Genomic DNA, 24,384 nt, shown 5'->3' with positions numbered 1-24,384 from the left:
ATTACCAAACATTGACCTTTTTTTGCAACCATGTAAGGTATTCCACAGTTCAGAATCTCTACATCCAATAGGTACTTTCCAACTGGTACCTTTTCTCTTTGGAAAGAATTAAGCCAAAATTCATGCATGGCACTGTTGTTTCTCCAATAGTTTCTCTAGTGCAGTTAAGTGGTTATTCATTGGCTTTCATACGGTAATTGTTACTGTCAAGTGCCTATTAAATAGTCTACAATCATTGTTCCACATTTAGAGCTCCATTTAAAACTTCTGCCTATAATTTTAAAAATAAACACAAAAAAGCCAAAGGACTCTTGTGTTTTTCTGAAGATCTATTTGGTTTCATAAATCTACTATGAAAATCAGTAAACTCTTCAAGGAAACCTTTATGAAAAAAACAAATATGTGCACAAGAGAATACATATTACAGTGGTTGGTGTATTCCCTTCTACCTTACTGAGTGTGCAAGGTTTCCTCGTCAACCACAATGTAGCAGCTGAATATACAACCCAACATGTGTGCTCCATGCCTTGTTGTTGGTGAAACATTTTTTCTAGAAACAACTTAGTAAAATTTTTATTCCCACCCAACAGATGCTTTTAGCACCTAGATTCTAAACACATATACTTGGAAGGCAAGTCCTAATGACATGGTTACAACTTGTTAACTGTGCTTAGAATCACAGCCTTAAAAAAACAGCCACACATACCTTCCTGTATGCTGTTCTGTAGATGGTTGACAATGGCTGCCAGAATAGTTGACAAGCTCATCACCTGTGCACATTGTGCAAGGCCTAAAGTGAACAGTTCATTCCAGCATGCACGCACAAGGCTTGTATTACAGTCCTGCCTAAAGGTGCAAAAGCAAATAAATATAGTAGATTTATCAGTATTATTTTTTCTGCATAGATTATAATTCTTTTTTGTAACTACTGAACATTAGGGCTCCATTAGGATTTTATTGTAAGTAAGTTTATTTTATGCAATAGTATTACATGCAATGTTTGACTGGCTCGCGTTGCTGTGCTGAAAAGAATGGTGGAATTTGTGTTAGCTTGTAGGAGGGCAAATGTTCCCATTCAAAAAACTGTTACAGCTGGAAGAAAAATTGTCCTGAAAAATGGACAATATGGCAGCTGCTTACAAAGTCCCTTGCTTGCTCCCCTCATTCCAAGTATTTTTTGAGATCCCACCCCCATCTTCGTAGTCTCCATGCTGAACAGCAACACAAAAAATGTAATGTTACATATGAACTTACAGTTAAGAAAGAACCATAGAATCAAGAGAGGGAGAAAAGAAGTCACAGGCAAAATAGCTGACAAACAGAATATCAGCAGTTATGCAATACACTACTTCATAGCCTGTGCCAAAAAGCAATGTTCCCAAGTTCTACAGAAATCTTCAAAACACAATAAAAAGTCAGTAGAATCTTGATTACAGAAAGAAAACTGTAGAACCCTTATTTAAAGATAATGTGCTGGTTACTTTGAACTGCTTAAGCTACCTCCCACAATAGACATAAAATATTCTAGCAAAATACACAATAGGATCTGTGTAAGATTTTCTGATGGTTTAACTGAAATTGATAGCTGCATTAGGATTTCACACTAAACCATGGTTTACACAAGAGGCCGTTAATGTGGTGCCCAGGAGGTCTTCCTTGGTGCCTGAGAAGCTTCTAAGCCCCCACATCCCATTCACTGTCCCCTTGGCCATGAGATGGTGAGGGTTGTTACCTCTTCTTCCTTGAAGAGGGCTGAATGAGGAACTTACATATTTCCATTTCCTCTTTCATCTCTACGAGCTTTGCAAGGTTCAGGTCAATCCTAAAGTGTGCATATAGGTACTTTCTTTCTTGTCTGTGTGTGATTAGGAGGGGTGGCACCCCCAGCACTTGCTCAGAAATCCAAATGTACCCATGGGTATAAAAATATTGGCAACCTTGGATTAGCACAGTGTTCATGAATCTAGCCTCATAAGGATGGCACTTTTTCCTCCTCTCTTTTTTCCAGTGTAGCTGGAAGGAGGACACTGGAAACCTTTATTTAGCTTTTCCTTCAGCTCTGCATATTGTTGTATCTGTATTTGGGGTTGTGGTTTAACAAATAATCAGTTTCAGCTTCATAACCCAGAAGCACACGCACCAATAACAAAATAAGGGTGAAAGGAATATGGGGTGTTGGAAAGGCTTTGGTACGAAGGGGAAACAGAGACTGGGATATATAATGAGATAGAAAAGATTGAGTTATCTGTTGGGGATATAGTGGGAAAATGTGTAGAAGATAATGAGGTGAGTCTAGGGAGAACTAAGTGGGGACATGAAAGAGTCAGGAGTCTGACAGGTGGAAGAGTGAGGTGTCATTTGATGTGTGATAATTTCATTCTTCACAGCTAGTTTAGATTGAGAAGATCCCTCCAATTCCTTATGTAAAAAATTAAAAAGAAATCATCTGCTCACCCTAGTGCTTGAAAAGCAGGAATGGATCTAGCCCAGTGCATGGAAAGAAAAAGTAAGCGGGATGCTGACTCACAAATGTAATGCACATTCAGATACTCTGGCATTGGGCTTGGCATGGTTAACTGTAAGAGAACAGAAATGTACATGTATAAAAGCCCATTTTCATCAATTCTTTTAAAAATCATTAATAGATGCATTTTGGATACAGAACATGTACAGAGCCTTTTGTTATGGAACCATAAATATACCATATGCCTTTATACTTTATAGTGATAATTCTTTAAACATTCAAACTCTGTAACAGTTTAATCCAGCTATCTTAATACAAAGTCTGCCCCATTAAAATGACAGCTCAAATGAAGCCACACTTTGTATTCAGAAAGAATTGGTTTGAATTTAAAATAGGGTCTGCAATACAGTTAGGGATAACACTTCAAGACTGTGAATATAGAGTAACTCAGGTACAATGCATAAAACTATTAGCAATTGGAAAAGTCTGAAATTTACACATATATTGTGAATTCATTTTTGTATTTTACAGATGTATGGCATTTGGTACATAGTCACAAAACTCTTCCATTTTATAGTCAAGTAATGTGTCCTGATCTCAAATTTTATGAAGCTGGAGAACTTTTTCAGTCAAAAGATTTCAGTAGCTGCCAGAAAGAATGTGTGGTCACATGTATTTAATTTACCATTGGGGTTTAAGGGATAACCCATTGCTCCCCCCTTTATAAGTTGTAAAATGGGCATCAGCTGAAGAGATTCCAATGAAATAGTTAACTCTCAAGGAAAACAGACAGCATGGGAAGTGAAGATGATGTTCACTAACTTATTTTTGCTTGTTAAAAGTCATTGTGTTGTTATTTCTAGAGCTTCTTGGCATATTTGCCCAAATAAATTAAGGAAACACACACACCTTAAATGTCACATGAGTGTCTGTAAGGAGGGGTCCTTCAACTTCAATGATTGGCGTAGACTGATCCCTACTGATTACATGAATGTTCCCACCACCTGTGGGATCCATTCCATCTGCCAGATTCTGAGCTGTTGCTCCATCTGTGGTGTTAAGTGCTTTAGCCAAAGTATCAAATGCACTGCAAATAAGAGTAAGTCTATTAAAACATAATGTCACTTATACTTCTGTACACAGATACATATGTATCAATGGTGAATTAATTATCTGCCCTGCTTAACATGTCATGCATGGTGAGCCAAACTACAGTTACCAGGGCTGTGCAAATGTGTGGGTTCCCAAAGAGAAACTTGCATTTGCATTCCTCCATCCTTGCCTTTTTTAAACTCTTTTGCGGTGCTGAGCCGAACCAAAGGTTGACTTAGTGTGTTGTCTAAATGTACGCTCATGGTCAAGCTGTTTCCTCACTACTGAAGAACTATAGTCAAGATTTATTCAGGTAACACAGCAAGCCACAGGTTGGCTTAGCTCAGTGCAGCAATAAAAAAGTCCAGGAAGGAGCAAAGCAGCTGCAAGTTCCTCTTCAGGAGCCCACATAAGAAGAGCCGGCTGGATCAGGCCAATGACCCATCTAGTGGGCAAATGCCTGTGGGAAAGAAGGATTCAAGCACAAGGGAATTATCCCTTCCTGTTGCTTCCAGCAACCTGTTTTCAGAAGCACTACTGCCTCCAATTGTGGAGGCCAAATATAGCCATCACGGATAGCGGCCATTGAAAATCCCTCTCCTCCTCTGTCTAATTTGTTTTTACAGCCACATAGGTTGGTGGTCATCACTGCCTCCTGGGGAGCGAGTTCCAGAGTTGAACTATGTATTGCGTGAAGAAGTACTTCTTTTAACTGTTCTGAATCTTCCAATGTTCAACTTCAGAGCATCCCCACAAGGTTCAAGTGTGCCCTTTTCTGAGCCTTTTCCAATTTCACAGTATTCCAAGTGAGGTCACACCACAGATTTGTATAATGGCATTATGATGTCAGTTTTATTTTTGGTGTGGTCCTGGTAACCCATAGTTCGGCTTACTGTGACATGCGAACCAGGCCACTGAGTACGTAGCCTTTCTTTACCAAAATGGCAAGTTCTTCACACAAAAGGGAGGTGTAAGAACTCCAAGGGCTGAATTCCCCACCCCCACTTTCCAAAGACTGAACGTTGTCAGTGAATGAAATGAAACAAAATGGCTGGAACTCTGAATAGAAGCATTCCACACTAAACGTTTTTGTTCTAGGTCACACTTGTATCCATTACAAACTTAAAGTGAATCTCTGTAGTAGAATCCCATGACTAGAAAACAGCAAATTAGAAATAGTTTAATAGAAAATCCCTTCACTGTCATAGTATTTTCACAGCAGCATTCTGTTATCTTGCTATTTATAACCCATTCCCTGAAATGCTAAACAGAGTAAATAAAGTTATGCAGGTTGATGACAGAATCTAAATATAGAACTTGACATTGATGCTTTAATATAAGGCATTGCCTATTATCCATAGCCTGGCGTGCTGCTGCTCTAGTTTATTCAGTTAACTAACTACATATAATGGACTGGGAGATAAGTAAGTTTTTAATATGAAGTACCTACCGAGTGATCTCACTTGCAGATTGGTCTTCTTGTGGAATTTCAGAAGTGTCTCCATTATTAAGCGACTCGTTGAGACTGGCAAGTGAAGTTACAACATTTGCTAGCGTCCCCAAGGCACCTTGGCTTGTCTCAGCCTACAAAAGAAATTTATATATGTGTGTTAAGTAAACTTAACCATTAAAACCATTATGCCACTTTCCCAACATGGCAATGGAGAGAAAAGCAATTTAAAACTACACTGAAAAAGAAAAAAATAAACAAAATATAAATTGGCTAGTTGATTGAGCCAAGTCTTTTTTTTTCATTGCTGGGATATGCTCTACTCCACACAATCATCCTTCAATAGTTTTACTGAGCTGTGCTCCTTGTGAGGAATGATGTATTCATATATATCTGCACAGAAAGCACCTTATTGAAACAACAAAATATGAACTGTACAGTGAAATCTATGGAAGATACCTTGGAATCTGTAGCCAGGAGAACTGTACCATCTTCTCTTATTAGCGGCTGCTGAATATTCACAAGCATCCCTGAATCAAGAAGGCCAGCTGATCTGTTCAAAAAAGGGGAGCATGAGTAATAATCTATTATTAAAGAACCACACCATTTCCCTTTCAGATAATCAAAAGTAGTGCCATGCCTTTCAGTTTTGATAGATTTCTTTATCAAAGTATCTTCAAGTTTGAAAGCAGGATAGTTAATCCATGGCACTCCAGATATTGTTAGAAGCCAATTCCTGTCAGCCCCAGCCAGGGATGTCTGGAGTTGTCATGCAACAACATCTTGAGGGCCACAGGTTAGTCACCTCTGATTTAAAATGTGAATATTGGCTATTCTCATATAGACAGGTAAACACTTTAGGACTTGGACCCAGATATCCTGTAAGCAGAACTCCACTCATGCAATGGCCACACTGCTGGGAAGGAGTAGAACGATTTTTACCAATTCATCCTCTACCCTGTATGCCACCCCCTCCCCCCAAACGTGGACTAGAAGTTTAGGGGATCTTTCTGGAACAGGATGAGCGCCTACTTGGGAGGGAGACTGCAGAAGGAAGAGGAAATTCAGCAAAAATCACTTCCCCACTTGCTCCAGCAAGAGCCTTTGCTGGATCACAATGCCTTCTGTGAAAGAAAGAGGCCCTTTCATTTTGCATGATACAACAGAGATGAGCACATGACAAGCCTTTGTCTCGGGGAGTTTACAATATCAGAGCCTCATTTCCGCCTGAACAGTACAAATCCTTTGAGGCAAGGTTCTGTCATACATTAAGCTGTACTGTGTCCTTTATAATAAGAATAAGAAGCTATATTTTCTTATTAACATCATGACTTAAGACAGGTAGTATCCATGTAAGTATGGAAAGTTCCATACTGATTCATTATAATAGCATCTGAACTCACAAGAAAGAACCATCTCAAAACTAGGGACTAATTAGAAACCAATTGAGTCACGTTTTAAATGCTATCTTCTATTCTGTGACTTTGAAAAAGCTCAGAATTACATACACCTCAGTAAGATTCATTTGTCACATACCTAGCCCCATCTTTATCTGCTACAAAAGTTGGGGTTGCTATTAGAGGACTTCTCAAGTCCTTTCTGATATAGATTTTTTCTGTTGAAGCAGCACAGTTCGTTGGCTTCTCACGTTGCACATCAAATGGCTTCCTTTCACTCTGTACAGCTAAATCACATAAAGATACAGAGCTTTAAAAATAAATCATTCATTTAAAGACTTGGAAAACATGTACATTCTTAAAGCAGGACTTTAGCTTGCATACAGTCTTAGTTCAATTTGGTTCAGTGAAAGTGAATGCTTTGCACCAGTTCCAGTTCTACCCAATAGTTCAATCTCAGAAATGTGGAGATGGCTGATTACTGGTGGCACTGTGGTCTAAACCACTGTGTCTCTGGTGTTTGCTGATTGGAAGGTTGGTGGTTCGAATCTGTGCAACGGGGTGAAATCCCGTTGCTCTGCCCCAGCTAGCAGTTCTGCCAACCTAGCAGTTCGAAAGCACACCAGTGCAAGCAGATAAATAGGTACCACTGTGGTGGGAAGGTAAACGGCGTTTCCGTGTGCTCTGGCACTATGAATCATACCTAAACCAGGACTGGATACCTGCAGACATGGCAGCATTATTAAGCATAATAGCTACCTACAAAGCAGCTTCTATTCAGTTAAGAATGACCTCATTGCTTCTACCATCATATAACTTTCATGTCCATCCTAGACATTACTCATCACTGTCAAGTCATGCCATCTGACTTAGTAGTGTTCCAATGTTCTGCCTAGTTGTACTGTTAGGCTACTGGATCTCATGCCCTGTGGCTGTTTTCTTATTTCTTATCATGCTGCCATTTTTCAAGGTATCTGATCTTTAGATACACCTTTCACTGTGAATAGCATCTTAGCTATTTTTGTAATGTTGTAAGAAAAAACATTATAAGTCATTTAATGCTTATTTCTAACATTCACAATGCAAATGATCAAAAAAATATGGCTTAGAATATAAAACATGAAATAAATTTTGATTTTGGATAATGAAAAATTATTAAAAAAAACAATAGAAATTGATTTTAACCACAAGCCTCTAAACTATACTTGACAGAACAGGCTGTTTGTCTATGCATATCTATCACTTGATAGACAAAGAACCACTCTGTGTATTTTAGACTCACATTCCATTTTCATTCCCATCTCAAGGCATTTTTTTAGCCGACAAAACTGGCAGCGATTCCGATGGTGCTTATTGATGATACAGTCCTGGTTGCTACGGCAACTATAGGTCAGATTTTTCCTCACACTCCTTTTAAAGAAGCCTTTGCATCCTTCACAACTGATAGCACCATAGTGACGACCTAAAAAAAGCCAGAAATTAAGAATATACAACTAATGTGGCAGGAAGATGGACTTTAGAACTATTTTTATAATATGCAGGGTACTTTGTTCAGATATTGCTGTGGGTTGCTTTTCAGTTTTTTCACATTTTTAATATGCATTGTATTCCAATCAGAAGAAAATCCTCAAGTATTTGCATGCATTTTCAGGTTTCACACATACACAAGTCTCATGCTATTCTGTTAGTTAGACTGGGGTGTATTTTGTGCTTAAACCCATCAGTGATGTACTAGTATGGTTCTAAAATGGTTACTCATAGCATTTCTTTTATTTAGAATATTTCTTATCCAGCTTTTCAGCCTGAAGGCAGACCAACTAACAGCATTTTAAACACCAAAAAACAAGGTTTAAAAGTAGAAAACACAGAACAGTTAAATATATGCCAGTGTAGGGCCAGCTTAACTCATAATCTAAGTCATGGGCAAATGAAACGCATCAGACTCAGTACCAAGTGGATCAGAGCACCACAGCTATAAGCCCAATCTCCTTGCCAGGGTGGAAGACTTGAAAAGGGGCCTCTGAGGACAATTTTAACATTGAGGCAGATTCATGTGGGAGAATAATAACCTTAAAGGTTACATCAATATTTTCAACTGTGACCAGAAACAGATCAGGGCTTTAAGAATGGCATGATGTATGCTGCATTTGTCTGGCTCCTAGTCAGCAATTTAGCCATTGAATTTTGTGCAAGAGTGGCTGACATGGCGGGAGGGGGCCACAGTGCCCCTTGATGGCAGCAACCCTAAAGGGTGGGGCAGAGTGGTGGTCAGGCTGGGGCTGCACAGGTGCACTGATACACCCAAAAAGTCTTAACCTTGCCAATGACCTTTCACCCCTGTCTAGGTAAAGAACAGTAATGCTGCTGCTGGGTGAGTGCCTGCACCATGTTGGCCGCTCGGATTTTGTGTCAGCATTAGGAGTCCTCATGTTGCATGGCACAAATTAACCATTAATAACAGAAAACTTCTCTTAGGGGGATAATGCTGTTTGGCATGAGTTTTTGGCGCTGTTTCTTCAAACAATGTCCCTCCTATGATTGTTAGGCAGCAATGAGTTGACTAAAACAAGGTGGACTGCCGAAGTGGCATTAATGCTGAGATCTGCATTTAAAAAATGGAAACTTAGCCCTATGCCAGATTTTGAATTTACGTATCTACCCGCAGATATTCAGAAAGCAGAAAATGCTAACTATGGTTTCATTCAGCTCAGGAAACAAGAATGGCTTTGTTATTGCGTTTCTGTTGCTAACTGGTGTGATGTACGTAGGAGCGTCAAAATACTGGAATTTGAAGTTAAAGTAGTTGAGCAGACTATATTTGTAATAATCCCCAGGTTTACCCTGATGGTGATAAGTACTTTATTTTCTGAGGGTTGTATATTTGGATTGTAAGCTTGAGTTTTGCTTGCATAAGGATCAAGATGTATAATAGCTCTTAGGGGTTGATTTTAAACTTCCATCTGTTGTGAAGCTGCTATGCCAGGCACATCCAAATGTGGCCAGGCAATTCATGTCATCAATCAGAAGCTTCCTCAACACCACCTATGCCATGTAGCAGCTTATTCTTCTCCAGGCCCTCAGAATATTGCTACTTAGGAGAAAGTGGAATAGAACTACACTCTGCTGGGCAATATCTAGCTTGAGTTGTTTTGCCAGAACAATGTTCTAGAATCAAATTCATCTGTTTAACAATCCACAAGTGCCATTTTTTGACATCAGTGAGCACAGTCAATTTCTTGCACCACATCTAATAATTCTCCTACAGAACATACCTGATGCCTTGTCTCCACAGACAACACAATATTCTACTACTTGGGGTCGCTGGACATCAGTTTTAGCCAACAAACGTTCCACAGAGGCAGAGTCAGTCACAATCTAAAATGAAATATTTAGAAGGCTTACAGTGCCACTCTCCATCTCAAATTAAATAAAAAAGGAGCTGCCTAAATATTTTAAACACAGTTGTATCAGAAGAAGTCCCATTCAAGTTAGCATAGAAGAAAAGTGAAAGTAATGACAGGATTTTAGGTACTTTGCAAGGAAAGAAAGGGGGGAAGTATGGAGACTCTGGAAAGGGAGATGTTCCATGCAGATGTAGCAGCAGTGAGTAAGTAACAAAAATGCAGAGAAGTTGAGATTTAAAAAATAATGAAATGGGCAAATATGAATGCAGTGAGAAAAAGGGGGAAAGGATACAGAGGTGCAGGTGTGGTTTGAAGACAATGTGAAAAACCTTATATTGGATTAGCAACAGGCCAATGGAAAGAGAAAAATGACATTAGTGGCAGCTCCACAACTAAATGTTTTCTGGCTGGCATCATATGGCAGGCTTGCTCCATACATTCCTAATCAAGCCAAATGTCTTGCAGACTAACATGCCCTTGAGGCAATCTTCTGGAGGCAATTTTTATAACTCAGTTCTATATGTTATTGCCATCTCCTTCTGGAAAGCTGATGAATTGGTGTTTGGAGTCAGTGATGGACTGACTAGCCTGAAATTAAATCTGGACAAGGCAGAGATACTATCAATCGGTAGGCCTACTAGAATAGGGATAAAATATCAGTCTATTATGGACAGGATGCACTCCTCTTAAGATCAGGCTTGTGGCCTAGGAGTACTTCTGGATCTGCTCTTGTTACAATAAGTTCAAGTGGCCTGCAGTACTTTTGTGTGCAGCTTCAGCTGGTGTGCCAGCTGTGCCCATTACTGGTGCAGTCAGACCTACCATTGGTCCAACATGCATTAGTCGCATATTGACTGAGCTACCCTTGAAAAATTCAATTCAATTTAATTGGTGCTGAATGCTGCCAATAAAATATTCATGGGGCAAACTGGTGTCTTACTGTATCAATTGCCCCAGCTGCCCCTTCATTTCTGAGTGCAATTCAAGGTGCCAGTTATCCTTAAAGCTCTAAACAGTTTAGAATTAAACTACATGAAACACCCACTCTTCCCATGTGAATTACCCTATCCTTTAAGACCAGCTGTTCTGTGACAAAGTACAAGAGTTTTCTCTGTGGCAGCACCTGGAATTCCCTGCCCCAAAATAACATCCCATTTGCATTCTGCCAGTATTTTGAAGATGTCTGTTCAAAACTTTGACTTGCTTGTTACTTAATTTAATTCATTTATTTATTGTTTTGGCTCTCATTGCCCTTGTTCTCTCAAGCTGCTTTTTGTCTTAGTTTTTTTGGTAACTTATTTTAATTATGGTTTGTTTTATTATTGTGTTTGCTTTTATATTTTGTTAGCCACTTTGAGTGAAGAAGCAGGATGTAAATTATTTTATAATTAAGTAAATAACCCTGCGAGGAGCTGATCAGTAGCGACCTCAACTGTGCAGCACTTATATTTTTTTCAGATAAAACAAGCAATCCTTCAACGGTAAATCATTTTATATAAATCAGATTGTAACAAGACATGTTATAACTGACCATTAAGCATATCCATTGAATCAGTATATATAACAATCCAGGATAAACTATATACCTTCTGCCTCATATAACACATAATTAATTCTCAGAAACAATTATTTTTGTTTAGCATTCATATTTATTTATTGTGGTGAATATGATTACTTTTGTTTCACGTGTACATCTTATACTCGCTGCATAGATCATCCCATGAAACAAACATTTTATTTTTAATAAGCTATGTAACGTTTCCTTTGCTTAATGGCTGACACATATACCCTTATTTAATTGCTGTGTTTACCTGTATTCTGCCTGGCACAATGTTATCTGTGGTGGTAAAGATAAGTTGCTTGGTATTAGAAGCCTCAGGTGCAGCCAATATCACTTTCCCTGTTCCTGTTCCGTCTGGACTAGCCAATATAAACTGCTGCTTTGGGGAGACTGATGAGTCCACTGCTGTTACTATTTGGATTTTCTGCCCTGTTTGCTGATCTGTGACAATCTATAACAAAAATGGAAATATTTTATCATGTGAGATTTAACAATTTAGTAGAATCATATTTTATAACTTCATAAAGTGATGTTTTCCCTCCATTGTTAGGTTATACGTGCAGTTAAGCCACAAAAGGGTATAGAAGAAGTAAAAAACTTTTATGTACATTTTATGTATGTAACAACTCAGAATGCAAATCAGTATGGAATATGAATTGGCTACATCCAACTGGTGCATTTGCACAAGTGCAAAGACTTCTGATCCAGTAAGAAGTGGATCAGTAGAAGAGACTATTTTTGTATGTTTTCTCTCCCCACTACAGCCCACAATTCCCCCTGAAATTTTGTTTTGAATGGTCCCCAAACCCTCCAAAACAGTTTTTTTTAAGGGGGGTGCTGGACTGCAATAGAAAGGAGGAAACTGGCCTCCCCATGTTCATTAGCAGATTATAGAATCATAGAGTTGGAAGAGACCACAAGGGCCATCGAGTCCAACCCCCTGCCAAGCAGGAAACGTGCAGAGCACAATGGATTAGCAGTCCATCGCCTTAACCACTTGGCCACCTCGTCTCTTCCATGCTTAGCAGTCATGGTTTTGTGGCCCTCTGGTAACATACCATTGAAGTCCACAGGTACGTTTTTTGACGGCTGAACTTGAAGCGCATGCCTCCTTTGGAACAACAGTGCTAGAAGGACCAACTGGATTCCACCCAATGCACACAACCATCCACAGTGCACAAATAAGCAAGAATAATTTCTGTGGCAAGATGTAAACATAAAATACAGCTCCAATAGTGAAACAAAATCTGGCAGTTGTTAAGTAATAACTATTAGTAATAATACTGTCTTCTCACTAAGGATGAAACTGAACACATAGAAGAAAGATCTAGGACCAAGAGACATGGATGGCAAGAAAGCTGCTGCCGTGGCCTGCAACATCTGTGCCATGCTTGTCTTCCTGCCTGAGAATGTGCAAAACTACACCTGAACTAAGAAAACTCATACCGGCAGAGATACTGTAACTCACACTTGAGTTATTGGGCAAGATGAGGATTTTCTTGATAGAACAGAGTGGAGTGTCCTGGAACAGTAATGAAGTGAGGGGTGCCCCTAGGAAGCATAAGACGAACCACTGGAGGAATAGGACATACAGAAGCAGGACTATCAGGAGCTATGTTCTGTCACTGGAGCTGCAAAATTGATTACATGCCCCCATCTCGGACACTGATTCTGGACCAGAGGAGCAAGGACAGCAGTCACAGACCTCAGTACTTGAGGTGGCTATGTAAGGTACAATGTACAGAAGAATTCCTGTCACTCCTCAGATGAGGAAGAGAGATGTAATGGTGATTCCCTACTGAAGGGGACTGAGACAGTAGTGTGCGGAGCTAACAGGAGGTGTGCTGTCTTTCAGATGCAAAGATTCACGATGCGACAGAGACGTCTTATAAAGCCTAGTGACCTCAACCCTTTCCTGATGACTCATGTGGGTACAAACAATATTGCTAGTATCAACACACCCTTGATGTATAACAAGGGACTATGAGACTCTGGGTAGAAAGCTGATGGGCCTTGGGGCTCAGGTGTTTTTTTCTGGTTTTCCTTCCTGTTGAAGGTTGTGGCACAGTAAGAAAAAACTGGAAGTAAACCACTGGCTGCACATGTGGTGTCATCAGGAAAGGTTTGAATTCTTGTACCACAGTCTCCACTTTGTTGAAGGAGGACTTCTGGCAAGAGATGGATTGCACCTTATGGTGGTTGGCAAGAATGTGCTTGCTAAGAATCTTGTGAATCTGATCAGGAGAGATTTAAACTAAAACTTGAGGGGGAGGGAGACAATAGTACAGACAACAGGAGAACAGCTGGTATTGGGGATAGCAGCTTCACTGATGCACAGGAAACTGAGGTGGTGCTATAGCAACCTGTCAAAGGGCTGGAAACTATAAGAAGAAAACAGCTGGAGGGAATGACACATGGTTTTACTTGTCTCTAGACTACTGCACAGAGAATGGGAAGCAAAGTGAATTTGAGCTCTTAATACAGAATGGCAAATATGAGCTAATAAACATTAGTGAAACCTAGTGGGATGAGACACTTGGCTGGAATGCAGAAATTGAGGGGTATAAGCTATTCAAAAGGAATAGACCAAATAGGAAGGGATGAAGGGTAGCATTTTGTGTAAAGGATGTGTGCACTTGTGAAGAAATCCATTACTTGGAACATGCAAGGTGGATTGAGAGCATATGGGTAAAAAAATGTAGGGGTGGGGAAACAACAACAGTGACATTACTGTTAAAGACCTCAAAGCTAAACTGAAGACATTTGACAAAGTCCCACATGATATTCTTGTGGAGAAGATGATAAAATGTGGGCTGGACAAGGTTACTGTTAGGTGGATTTGTAGCTGGTTGACTGACCAAACTCAAAGAATGCTCATTGATGGCTTCTCATTATCCTGGAAAAAAGTAACAAGTGGGAGCCACAGGATTCTGTCCTGGGCCCATTGTTGTTTAATGTCTTTATAAATGACTTGGATGAAGGAATTGAGGGGATGTCCATCAAATTTGCAGATGACACCAAACTGGGAGGGGTAGCAAATGCTGCAGAAGACAGAACTGGGATTCAAGATGACCTCAACAGATTGGATAACTGGGCCCAAACTAACAAAATGAATTCCAAAATGGACAAATGTAAGGTTCTGCACTTAGGCAGAACGAACCAGCTGCACAAAAATAGGGGACACCTGGCTTGCCATGTGAAAAGGATCTAGGGGGTCTTAGTAGACCACAAGCCTAACGCAAGTCAACAGTGTGATGCAGCAGCAAAAAGAAAAGAAAAGAAAAGGCTAATGCTATTCTAGGTTGCATCAACAGAAGTCTAGCTCCAGATCAAGGGAAGTCATAGTAACACTCTATACTGCCTTGGTCAGCCCACATCTAGAAAACTTTGTCCAGTTCTGGACACCACAATTTAAGAAGGATATTGACAAGCTTGTAACAAGTGTAGAGGAGGGCAACCAAGATGATCAAAGTCTGGAAACCAAGTATGCTCAGCTGGAATAGGAGGCATCTGACAGGAGACATGATAGCCATCTTCAAATATCTAAAGGGCTGTCACATGGAAGTTGGAGTAAGCTTGTTTTCTCCTGTTCCGGAGACTAGGACCTGAAACAATGGCTTCAAGTTACAAAAAAGGAGATTGTGATTAAATATCAGGAAGAACTTTCTGATGGTGAAAGCTGTTCAACAGTGGAACCGAGTCTTTTGGAAGGTGGTGGACCTTCAGAGGTTGGATGGCTATCTGTCATGGATGCTTCAGCTGAGATTCCTGCATTGCTGGGGGTTGATGACCCTCAAGATCCCTTCCTACTATGATTCTTTTAAAATCAAATTGTTTTATGATGGAAAATACAGTTTTAGCAGCTAGAGAGAAAAGTCAGATGATATAAGCAAATTCACAGGTGGGAAAACTCTTATACCTGGATGCGCTGTGGTGAAGCTACTGAAGAATCTGTGGAGATTATCTGGATGCGTTGGGAAGGGCTGGTCATCACTGGAGATTCAGATAATGTTGTCTGTACGGTTTGCACCTATATTGAATAATTTAAAAACTGATTTAATGCATGGCAAAACACAATTGTGAAAATGGTTAAAACTCAAATACTAAGTACTTCCAGCAGGAAATGTTTATCTGAAACAATTCACTAATACTCCCATACCCAAAGGACTAACACTTCCTCTAACAGGATGATCAGCCATGAAATTTGATGCCCCAGTTTAGGACTATAGATAAGATGCTACTTGTCTAGTGTTAAGGTAGTAAGTGTTGCACTGATCACCAGAAATCATATACAGAATTAAATATGGTGTAGCACTGATTGTTTGGGCATTTAAAAAAAGACATTCACAGACATTTCCATTTTTTAAAGGAAAGTTAGAAGTTTCCTTCTACAACCAACCAAATATTGAGTCATCATGATCACACTCTGTAACAGTGAACTCAGACGCTCGAGTGCCTGAAAATGAAATAGGGTCATTTAAAAATAAAAGAGTGGTTTAAAGATGAGGGCTTCCTGGATATGCAGAAGTTTGTTTGTCTATTTATTTGAAGTAACAAAAATGCCTGCAAGGTTACAAAATGCAAACAACAGTTTGTATCAACAGAAGGGGGAGAAGGGAGGACCAACGGAACCAGACTGAGACTGGAAGCAGTTAAGACACAGAATGTTGGAACATCAGTTGTTTGTGGGAGAAGAGGAAAGAAAATGGAGCTTCAGATTTGGAGCAGGCAGCCCTGTATATGGAGTATTTGGAGAAGGCCTTGAGGAGGCCCTTTCCTACCCCTGAGCCCTTTGCCCAAGAGACCTGAAGAGGACTGCAAGACTCTTATTCCTGGCTGTATATGGAGCCCAGGACAGCAGCACTCCACTTAGGAGGTAAGAATAGATTGCGGCACTGTGTTGCAAATCCACTTGCTTCTTCTAATACTTAACTTGGGTGGTTCAGTGACTGTCCTTTTGGCAATGAATTGGGGCATATAAAAATAACAACAATGGTTCTGCATACTCAGGGGGCTCCTTGAGTATGTAGAATTATATAAAATATTCTGATTCTCCAGATAATACACCAGCAGCCTAAATGGTCTATGTTTACTTCTTTCCAGAACCCTGAGCTCATTTGAATGGCATATGGATGTTGTCAGCTGAGGCGAAAAAAAGAAAAGGAATGGGAGGAGGAATTGGCCAGGTTGAGATGCAAACAGCTTATAGGACTCTGAAGGTGGGGATTAGGTTTTCATGAATGTGTGTTGTGGCATTAAAAGAAATCCCCCTCCCACCACAATATGGTATTAGGAGTGGTGGAAGGAAAATGGCTACCGGTTTCCAGAAGCATCCTGCTCACCTTATATAGCTATAAAATGCTTAGGTTCAGGGCTGGAAGTCAGCCTTAACCCTGTTCCTTTTAACACTATAGAGTCCAGCAGGGAAAGGAACAAGGACTTGAAGCCTCCCTCTCAGAAGATTGACAGGGACAACACTCCTTCCCTCCCCCAGTTATTCTCTCCACCCCACAAGCTAAATATGGTCAAATTCAAAACAAGGCAACTTAGAACTATGCTTCTTCCTGCTTGTGCAAGTTTTGCTAAATCAGTGTGTGACATGCAAACACAGCCACTGCACCTTACAGGTTGGCGTGTTTTTGTCACTGAGATTTACCTCTTTTTTCTTGCAATTACACACCTATGACCTGGGTTATAAATCTGAGTTATCTGCATTTTGATTTGTTTATTTGGTCCTTTGCCTCAGAGGACCTGCTGCCTGGCAACTGCCAGCAAGGGAAGACTGCTTCCATTACAATCCAGTTGCTCAGCTTGCCCGCCTTGCCTCAGAGGATTTCGGTGGGGCTGTTACCATATACAACAAGGAAGAACTAGTTTGATGGCAGGAAATGTTGCCTGAATTAGCCTGGCTCCATTAGGATAATTTTTGTATCCGTACAGTACTAGATTTTTTTGTTTCAGGACTAGATTTTTTTGGTAGCCTCTTCAACAGCCTCTCAGGACTACTAATTGGATGTGGAAAAGAGGGCCCTTGCATAGCTTCAGGAGATGTACCAACTGTGCCCTTTTCTGTAAAAAGCAGATCTAATGTTGGTCACATAAACTCTATAGAAAGTTGCTTCTGAAAACTATTCAGGAACTTCAGCTGATACAAAATTTGGAAGCCAGAGTTTTGTTGCGGGCCCGTTTTTCAGAACAAATACTTTTCATACTGTTCAATCAGCATGGAGTACCAGTTCATTTCTGAGCACAATTCAAAGTGCTGGTTATCACTTGGCTGAGGATGGAGTAGCACAGTGTGGAAAAGGGAGGATTAACCCGTTGCTCCTCAACTGCTACCCACGGTATTCAGGAGTAAATCCCATTGAGTTCAATGAGGTTTATTCCCAAAGAAGTGGGTATAGATAGGACTGCAGCCAAAGTCAGGGATAGCATAAGGAGAAAGGAGCATGCAAGACCATGACTCGTGTATATAATGCCAAACAACAACTTGGTACTGCATCTGAATTGAGCCATTGTGATAGAACAATTTTTTCTATGTAACCATTTTTTCTATTTAGGCCAAAAGAAAGAATGAGAGAGAGACACAGAGAGAGACTCCTCAGAAAGACAAGTCTTACAAATATGACAATATAAAGCATTTTGTAGCTATTATTTTGCAAATTTGGAATATGCATCTAGCAGTCAATCAAACAGAAAGTTCTGGCCACTTGTCATCAAATAAGTGATCTTGCTCAGTGTCCTTTCACACACAAGACAAACAGAAATTCATACGTTCACAATTGTTCCCTTAAGCAAATATAAATTCTACAGAACAAAAAGCATGTAAAGACAAAACAATCCCTATCCAGGCTCAAGGTTCTTGTGTTAATTTACAATGCCCTTAATACCTTGGGTCCAGGATACCTCAAGGACCACCTGATCCATTATTTCTTGAAGACACCACTAAGGTCTTTGGGGGAGTCACTGCCAGTGATCCACCATGGCTTGTATACACAGCTTGTATCTACCAGCAGCCATGCATTCAGAATTGTGGGCCCATTTTATGGAACTCCCTTCCAACTGAGGTAAGACAGGTTCCCTCCCTTCTTAACTTCCGGTGCCTACTGGAGGCTTTTCTTTTTGTACCTGGAAGGTATTCTGAATTAATTTTATTTTTATAGTTTTAACCAATGCTTATTTATATAGTATTGTGTTCCTTTTACACCACATTGAGACTACTGTAATTAAACAGTGCATAAATAAAAATAAATACAAAGGAATGATATTTTAATATGAAACACATGCAACAGCATTATCTGGTTACTAATTATTTTTTACATTAAGAACACAATTAACTAATTATTATTTCCCAAGAAAAATATCCTCAGAATGTCACTTGTAGTCTTACAGCTACAGGGAGTATCATGGGGAAAGCACACAAAGCCACCATATTAAAATTTTATGCAAAATGTGTTAATTAGGTAAACACAAATGAAATATACAAGTGGTTTGCAGCTCCTCAGCTTGGTCCTTGGTGCTGTACTGCCTACAGATCTTAAATGAAACAGACCAGCTATGTAAATAAACAGGTGATATCCAATAATGTCATACTCAGAACAGGCCCCCCAGTAATCAATGTGTATGACTAACATTAGCTATCAGCCACACAATAAAATGGTATAAGACTCGCAGAATGCTATTGTTATCCATAAGGAAAGAACATATGCTGAAAGTTCAAAAGCACAATGCAAGAGATTTCTGTTTAAAAGCTAACTTTGCATTTTTGACACTGACAAAATATAGCAAATGTTGAGAAGATGCTGCATTATGTAAAAAAAAAAAGGACATTTAACTTTAAATATTTAACTCCACTTTTAAAGCTACCCAACATGTTCTAACTAATTTATTTTGAATCCTATATATCTGTAGTTCTACAACTATTACAGTCAGTACCCTTCGGTTTCTCTTTAAATCTCACCTTTATACACAGGTCAGAAAAAGGTTAGTCATCTGCAGCATTTGGCAATTGGTAGGTAAACAGTTTACTTGGTATCAGATTTATTCCTACACTGAAATTTTAACCTGTAATAACCCTTAATTTCTGTTGAGCAAAAGGCAGTATATTCTAGTTTATCAGGAAATACAAACTAAATCTTAATACGCTTGTTGTAGAAACTGCTATAAACTGTGGATTAAAATTCTGTGCTAAAATACTGTACATACTATCTAAAGAGAACAAGTAGTGCTAATTATTTAAACTATTAATTAGAAGTCAGCTTCCAGATAAATGGCCATTACTGTGAAATTAGAATATTCTGAATTTTAAATCAAATTAAACTAGGAACAGTATTAGCAATATACTCTTAGTTAAAATTGCTGTTAAGTTAAAACATTTACAAGGATTAGATAAGCAAAGTGAACGGACTATACATTTAACATAAATGTTTCTTCTTAAAAATAACAACACTCCCATCTTCAATAACCTTTGAATCATTTGCTTCCTGGAGCCTCTCGCCTGATACTGTACAGACTCTAGTACTTACAGTGTCAAATCCTTCTGCAGCTTTATTTACATTTTTCTTCAGCAAAGATCTTTGGCCAAAACAATCGAAGAGAAATGAAGAGATCACTTTTAGTCTGTTCCCAAATGTTTGTATCCGAGCTCCATTTATAAAGATTCCAATCACAAAACCAGACAGAATTGTTTAAAAATGCCCTCTCTATGACCCTGCTCCTCTGAAGGTCAAGTACACTATCACTCCCTGTAACCAAGGAAGCAGAATCGACGTGTTCCTGCTGTTTTGCCAGCTGCTGAAGCAGTTTGTCTAATAATACAATTAATTTCACTGGGGGAGATGTACCCAGGTTACAAAGCTTTTCCTTCTCTTTGTCTCCCCTGTGCCCAACTACTACTGCTCAATAAAAACTACAAAGTAGCAGAATTCAAGAGAAAATAATTTGTCCAGCTCTTGAATAATTTTCAGACCAGTAACATGAAAAAAGGAAACTATTTTGTTCCCTATGGGACATATTTTATCTTTACAGTTCATTAACTTAATATAGCTAAACAAACACCACATTCTTGTGCACCCATCAAATATTTTGCGCTGGAATCAGTTTTACTGCACATAATGATAAATCCATTAATTTCATGGTATGTGTTAGAAGCATTAAAGCCACCATTTTAATTCTCTGGAGGAGCAACAACAGCAACAACAACAAGATAACTATAAGTCTTGTAAATTAACACAACACACTAAAATTTCCGAAAATCACAGAAACTTCTGAAAAGGTGGGCGGGGACCACATTATGTTGATTCAGCTTTTTCAAAGTGTTGAAACCATGACATTACAAAACATTATATGCAATATACTTTCACTGCATAAATTTATGCATTATTGCATAAATTTATGCATTATTGTTCAGCATAAATTTAGGTCATTATTGTTCAGAAAGTGGTTAAATTAAAGATGGCACTCTCAGTGACATGCTTTGTGCTGAACTGCAATGCTTCCCCCCAGAACTGGGTGAATTACTGTATTATTAGACCAACTACGGTACTTCAGCAGCTAACAAGACCATCCTTTCCAAGCAAAACCCCAATCCACGTAACGTTTATGCTCATTTGTGTCTGAGTCTGTCCACCTTCCTATTTTCAAGCACCTTACTGATAGTTGGGAAAGGCATAGTTTGGAAACTGACAGGAAGGGAAAGGTCATATATCACCATTGGTGACAATCCTCCTCCCACATGCTCAATGCAAAACTCCAAGTTCCCTGCACGTTTTCAAGGGGTGTATTTCACTGTTTCAACCGAGAAACCAATCTCTTGCCCCTCTTCTGCACTCTGGATAAAACAGAAGATTCAGGGGAGAGAAGCATTTGGCTTCTGACTCCGTATTTTAACTTGATAACAAAGATTCTCACTGCTCATGCCCCTTCCAAAGACCAAAGCACTGAGAGACAACCACTCCCCTGATTTTTCTATGTGTGCCAGAGGACTCAAGGGAAGAAAGAGGAGTATGGCAACCACAAATAATGGCAGACTATGTGAAGCCAATATATGTTGCCTCTTTAGCCATGGGGTATATAGAGGTTTGAGTACAATATTTCACCTAGGAATAGAGGGTCCTTGTTACATGAGGAGTAAGTAGATAAACCTGTTCTCACCCTAAGGGTTAACATTTTCTTTCTCTTCAAATGAATGGAATACAACAATGTTCACCTGGTGGTGTCCTAGTGCCCACTCAACGTCAGTCTCCTCCAGTAATGCAAATAAGCAAATATAACATACATTCCAATAATTTCATGGGCATTTTGCTAATCAGAAATAATAATGTCTATAGATGTATTTGGTTATTCTGAACTGAAGACTATTTCAGAATTAACTCAGTTAACTGGACAGCTTGGCTAGTGATATTGAAGAGTAAAAACCTAGAAACAAAAAATGCACTACTGTACATGACAATGTTAAACACAAGACAGAAAACCCAAATGTAAAAAGTAGATGTTGCAATGCTACTGACAAAACAAAGGACTACAATAACTATATTGTGCAACAGAGGAAACTAGTTGAACAATGTTACTTCAAGGAACATTTCATTAAATTTTAACAAACCTTAATTTCAAATGCAGATTTAAAAAAACTGGGATATAACCTTTATTAATAAACAGTCTTTTAGCCTTAAGATATGGTCACTGGATTTAAATCTGAGAAAAATGAACACAGTATTTTCTCTAGATGATGATGGTGAGAAGGCTCCTGGCCATTTTAAAAAGATAGAGTAAGCCCACAACCTACACACATTTAACTTGTGTGCATTCACCTTTATGTGCATGGCATGCATAAATAAATAAATAAATAAATAAATAAATAAATAAATAAATGGGGCAGGGTTCCAGGGAAAATGACTTTGGCAATCCTACCCATCATTGAACCTAATGGGTTTTGACTATACACAATGTTGGCTTTAGGCACGATCCCCAGAACATAACCCCCACATAGGCTGAGGGCTTACTGTATGCAAAGGATGCATAAATGAAATAGAACCCTACAATGCAGGTTTAAAACAGATAATGGGCAACTACTTATCAACAGCATAATCGATGACCTCCTTGACAGAAATACACAATCACTTAACACCCATTATGTAAACAGTTCCTGTATGTTATTATAAGTTAGAGGCCTGGTGCGGAAATAAAAAATGCGTTGGCTGGGACGGTACAAGTGGATGATATGAGATTAGACTAATCAGAAAACATAGATTAGTTCACAGCTAACAGCAAGGCGGGAAGGTAAACGGCGTTTCCGTGCGCTGCTCTGGTTCGCCAGAAGTGGCTTAGTCATGCTGGCCACATGACCCGGAAGCTGTACGCTGGCTCCCTTGGCCAAGAAAGCGAGATGAGCGCCGCAACCCCAGAGTCGGTCACAACTGGACCTAATGGTCAGGGGTCCATTACCTTTACCTAACAGCAAATAGATCTGCTTAAAAACATAAGAAATATCTATATGGATGAAGCAGCAGAAGCCACACTGGACATGTTCAAAGACTTCCACATGCCTACAGGTCTCATCTAGGCCCTTCAGCCAGGCTGCTAGGAATATGCAGGATATAGGGGGATGGTTGCAGAATTAAGTGCAGCCCCACATTTTTTTCACCCAGCAGCACTGTATGACAAGCTGTCATTAGAAGGTGGAGAAGGGCATTACCTTCTGCTCTCCTGGTGGACATTTTGTTATATACAAATGAAGTTCAGTACAAAACATGGGGATTGAAAAATATCGCTTTATATTTTCAAGTGGAATAACCAGCATTTTATGAAAAAAATCCACTTTAGATCTGACCATCTGTAAAGAATAGACAATTATATTTTCTTTTTAAAAACCAGTCAAGAGTTACTGTAATATCATCCTTCACTCACCTCAGCCACCTGCTGTGTCTCCACTATCTGCTGAGCCAGCACCTCCATATTGGTTGTCATGGTGAAGGAGGATCATTAGAGAACCTTTTTGGAGAGATGCCAATAACTTCTATCAACAACAGAAAAATTAAAGCTTTTGCCATTTTATTACTAAGAACAATTAAATATAGTACAGTATACACCCCCGTGATAGTACTGAACACAGTTTCAAATGTTTCATTATAAAACAGTGATATTATGTTATTATATTATGCTCTATTCATGAAAAAAGTAAAAATAACATTTTTAAAAATAAAAGAGGTACTGAGCTCCATATATGCCATCACCAGGTTGCCAAAAGGACCAGGAATCTCTTATTAGTAACTGTATTTGTGGATGAGCACAACATGGAGAGGCCCCTCATCTCTTTCAAGTTCTTCATACACTGCAGATATGTCTCTTATGCCAAGCAAGAGACAGACCCCTGACAAATTCACAGCTCATGCAACCATGGGAGACACTCACATCTGTTTAGAAATATTATCTCGTCCATTGAGTATCTCCCAGCTCATTCAGAGCTTTCCTCCCAACCAAAATCTAAGCACCTTTGAATAGGCATTAATATTGTTGGCTATTGTGAAATAACCAAATCCTGTGTTCAGTTTGTGAAATAGGGTTAATTTTATCAGATTAATGAAATAAGAAAACATTTGCCACTTTCATGAAATAACCATCTCCACTTTGTTCAGAAAGAAACAACCAGTAGTAGTCATTATCTGCTTTTGCAAGCCTTCACTAGCTGCTTAGCAGGGCCAAAGAAACTATGCTTCCTAGCTTCCATGCTTACAGCAACAGAGGACTGAACACGTCTTGCTTTCACATAGCTTTGAGGAAATGCAGGTGTATCCAACTGTTTTTGGTGGGATAATGGGAACTATAAAGTGACTAAATATACTGTAGAGCTAAAAGAACAAGCTGATTTCCAGATCTTTTCACACTACTGAAATTGCAAATTATCTTAGGATTTCACTTATTATAAAGCAACTAAGAAAATGCCTATCATTGTACTTTGTAAAGAGGAAAGAAAGCCAGAACACAGGCCTGTATATTACAGGATTCCATGGAGGCAGGCA

At 39.3% G+C, this 24,384-nt stretch overlaps 1 protein-coding gene across 7 annotated transcripts in view; it reads right to left on the bottom strand.

The window, feature by feature from the left end:
- The window catches only part of NR2C2 (nuclear receptor subfamily 2 group C member 2), a 33,000-nt gene that overhangs the window by 5,366 nt on the left and 3,250 nt on the right, over positions 1 to 24,384 (bottom strand). For 4 of the 7 annotated variants that reach the window (XM_081902239.1, XM_081902242.1, XM_081902244.1 and 1 more), the window contains exons 2-12: positions 23,273 to 23,356; positions 15,288 to 15,398; positions 11,619 to 11,819; positions 9,676 to 9,778; positions 7,686 to 7,865; positions 6,543 to 6,690; positions 5,466 to 5,559; positions 5,007 to 5,140; positions 3,374 to 3,551; positions 2,455 to 2,576; positions 707 to 846 (exon numbers count right to left, since the gene is read on the bottom strand). In XM_081902239.1, coding sequence (XP_081758365.1) covers positions 707 to 846; positions 2,455 to 2,576; positions 3,374 to 3,551; positions 5,007 to 5,140; positions 5,466 to 5,559; positions 6,543 to 6,690; positions 7,686 to 7,865; positions 9,676 to 9,778; positions 11,619 to 11,819; positions 15,288 to 15,398; positions 23,273 to 23,332 — 1,471 coding nt within the window. In that variant the 5' untranslated portion in view covers positions 23,333 to 23,356. Of the gene's footprint in view, positions 1 to 706; positions 847 to 2,454; positions 2,577 to 3,373; positions 3,552 to 5,006; positions 5,141 to 5,465; positions 5,560 to 6,542; positions 6,691 to 7,685; positions 7,866 to 9,675; positions 9,779 to 11,618; positions 11,820 to 15,287; positions 15,399 to 19,893; positions 20,011 to 23,272; positions 23,357 to 24,384 lie in introns of those variants that run through there. The other 3 variants (XM_081902241.1, XM_081902243.1, XM_081902240.1) reach the window with 3 other exon arrangements.

This window comes from Podarcis melisellensis (assembly GCF_964234715.1).
Source record: "Podarcis melisellensis genome assembly, chromosome: 2".
In the NCBI taxonomy this organism is placed as follows: Eukaryota; Metazoa; Chordata; class Lepidosauria; order Squamata; family Lacertidae; genus Podarcis; species Podarcis melisellensis.
The sequence above is the reverse complement of the archived record's forward strand: the minus strand, read 5'-3'. Positions and strand labels throughout refer to the sequence as shown.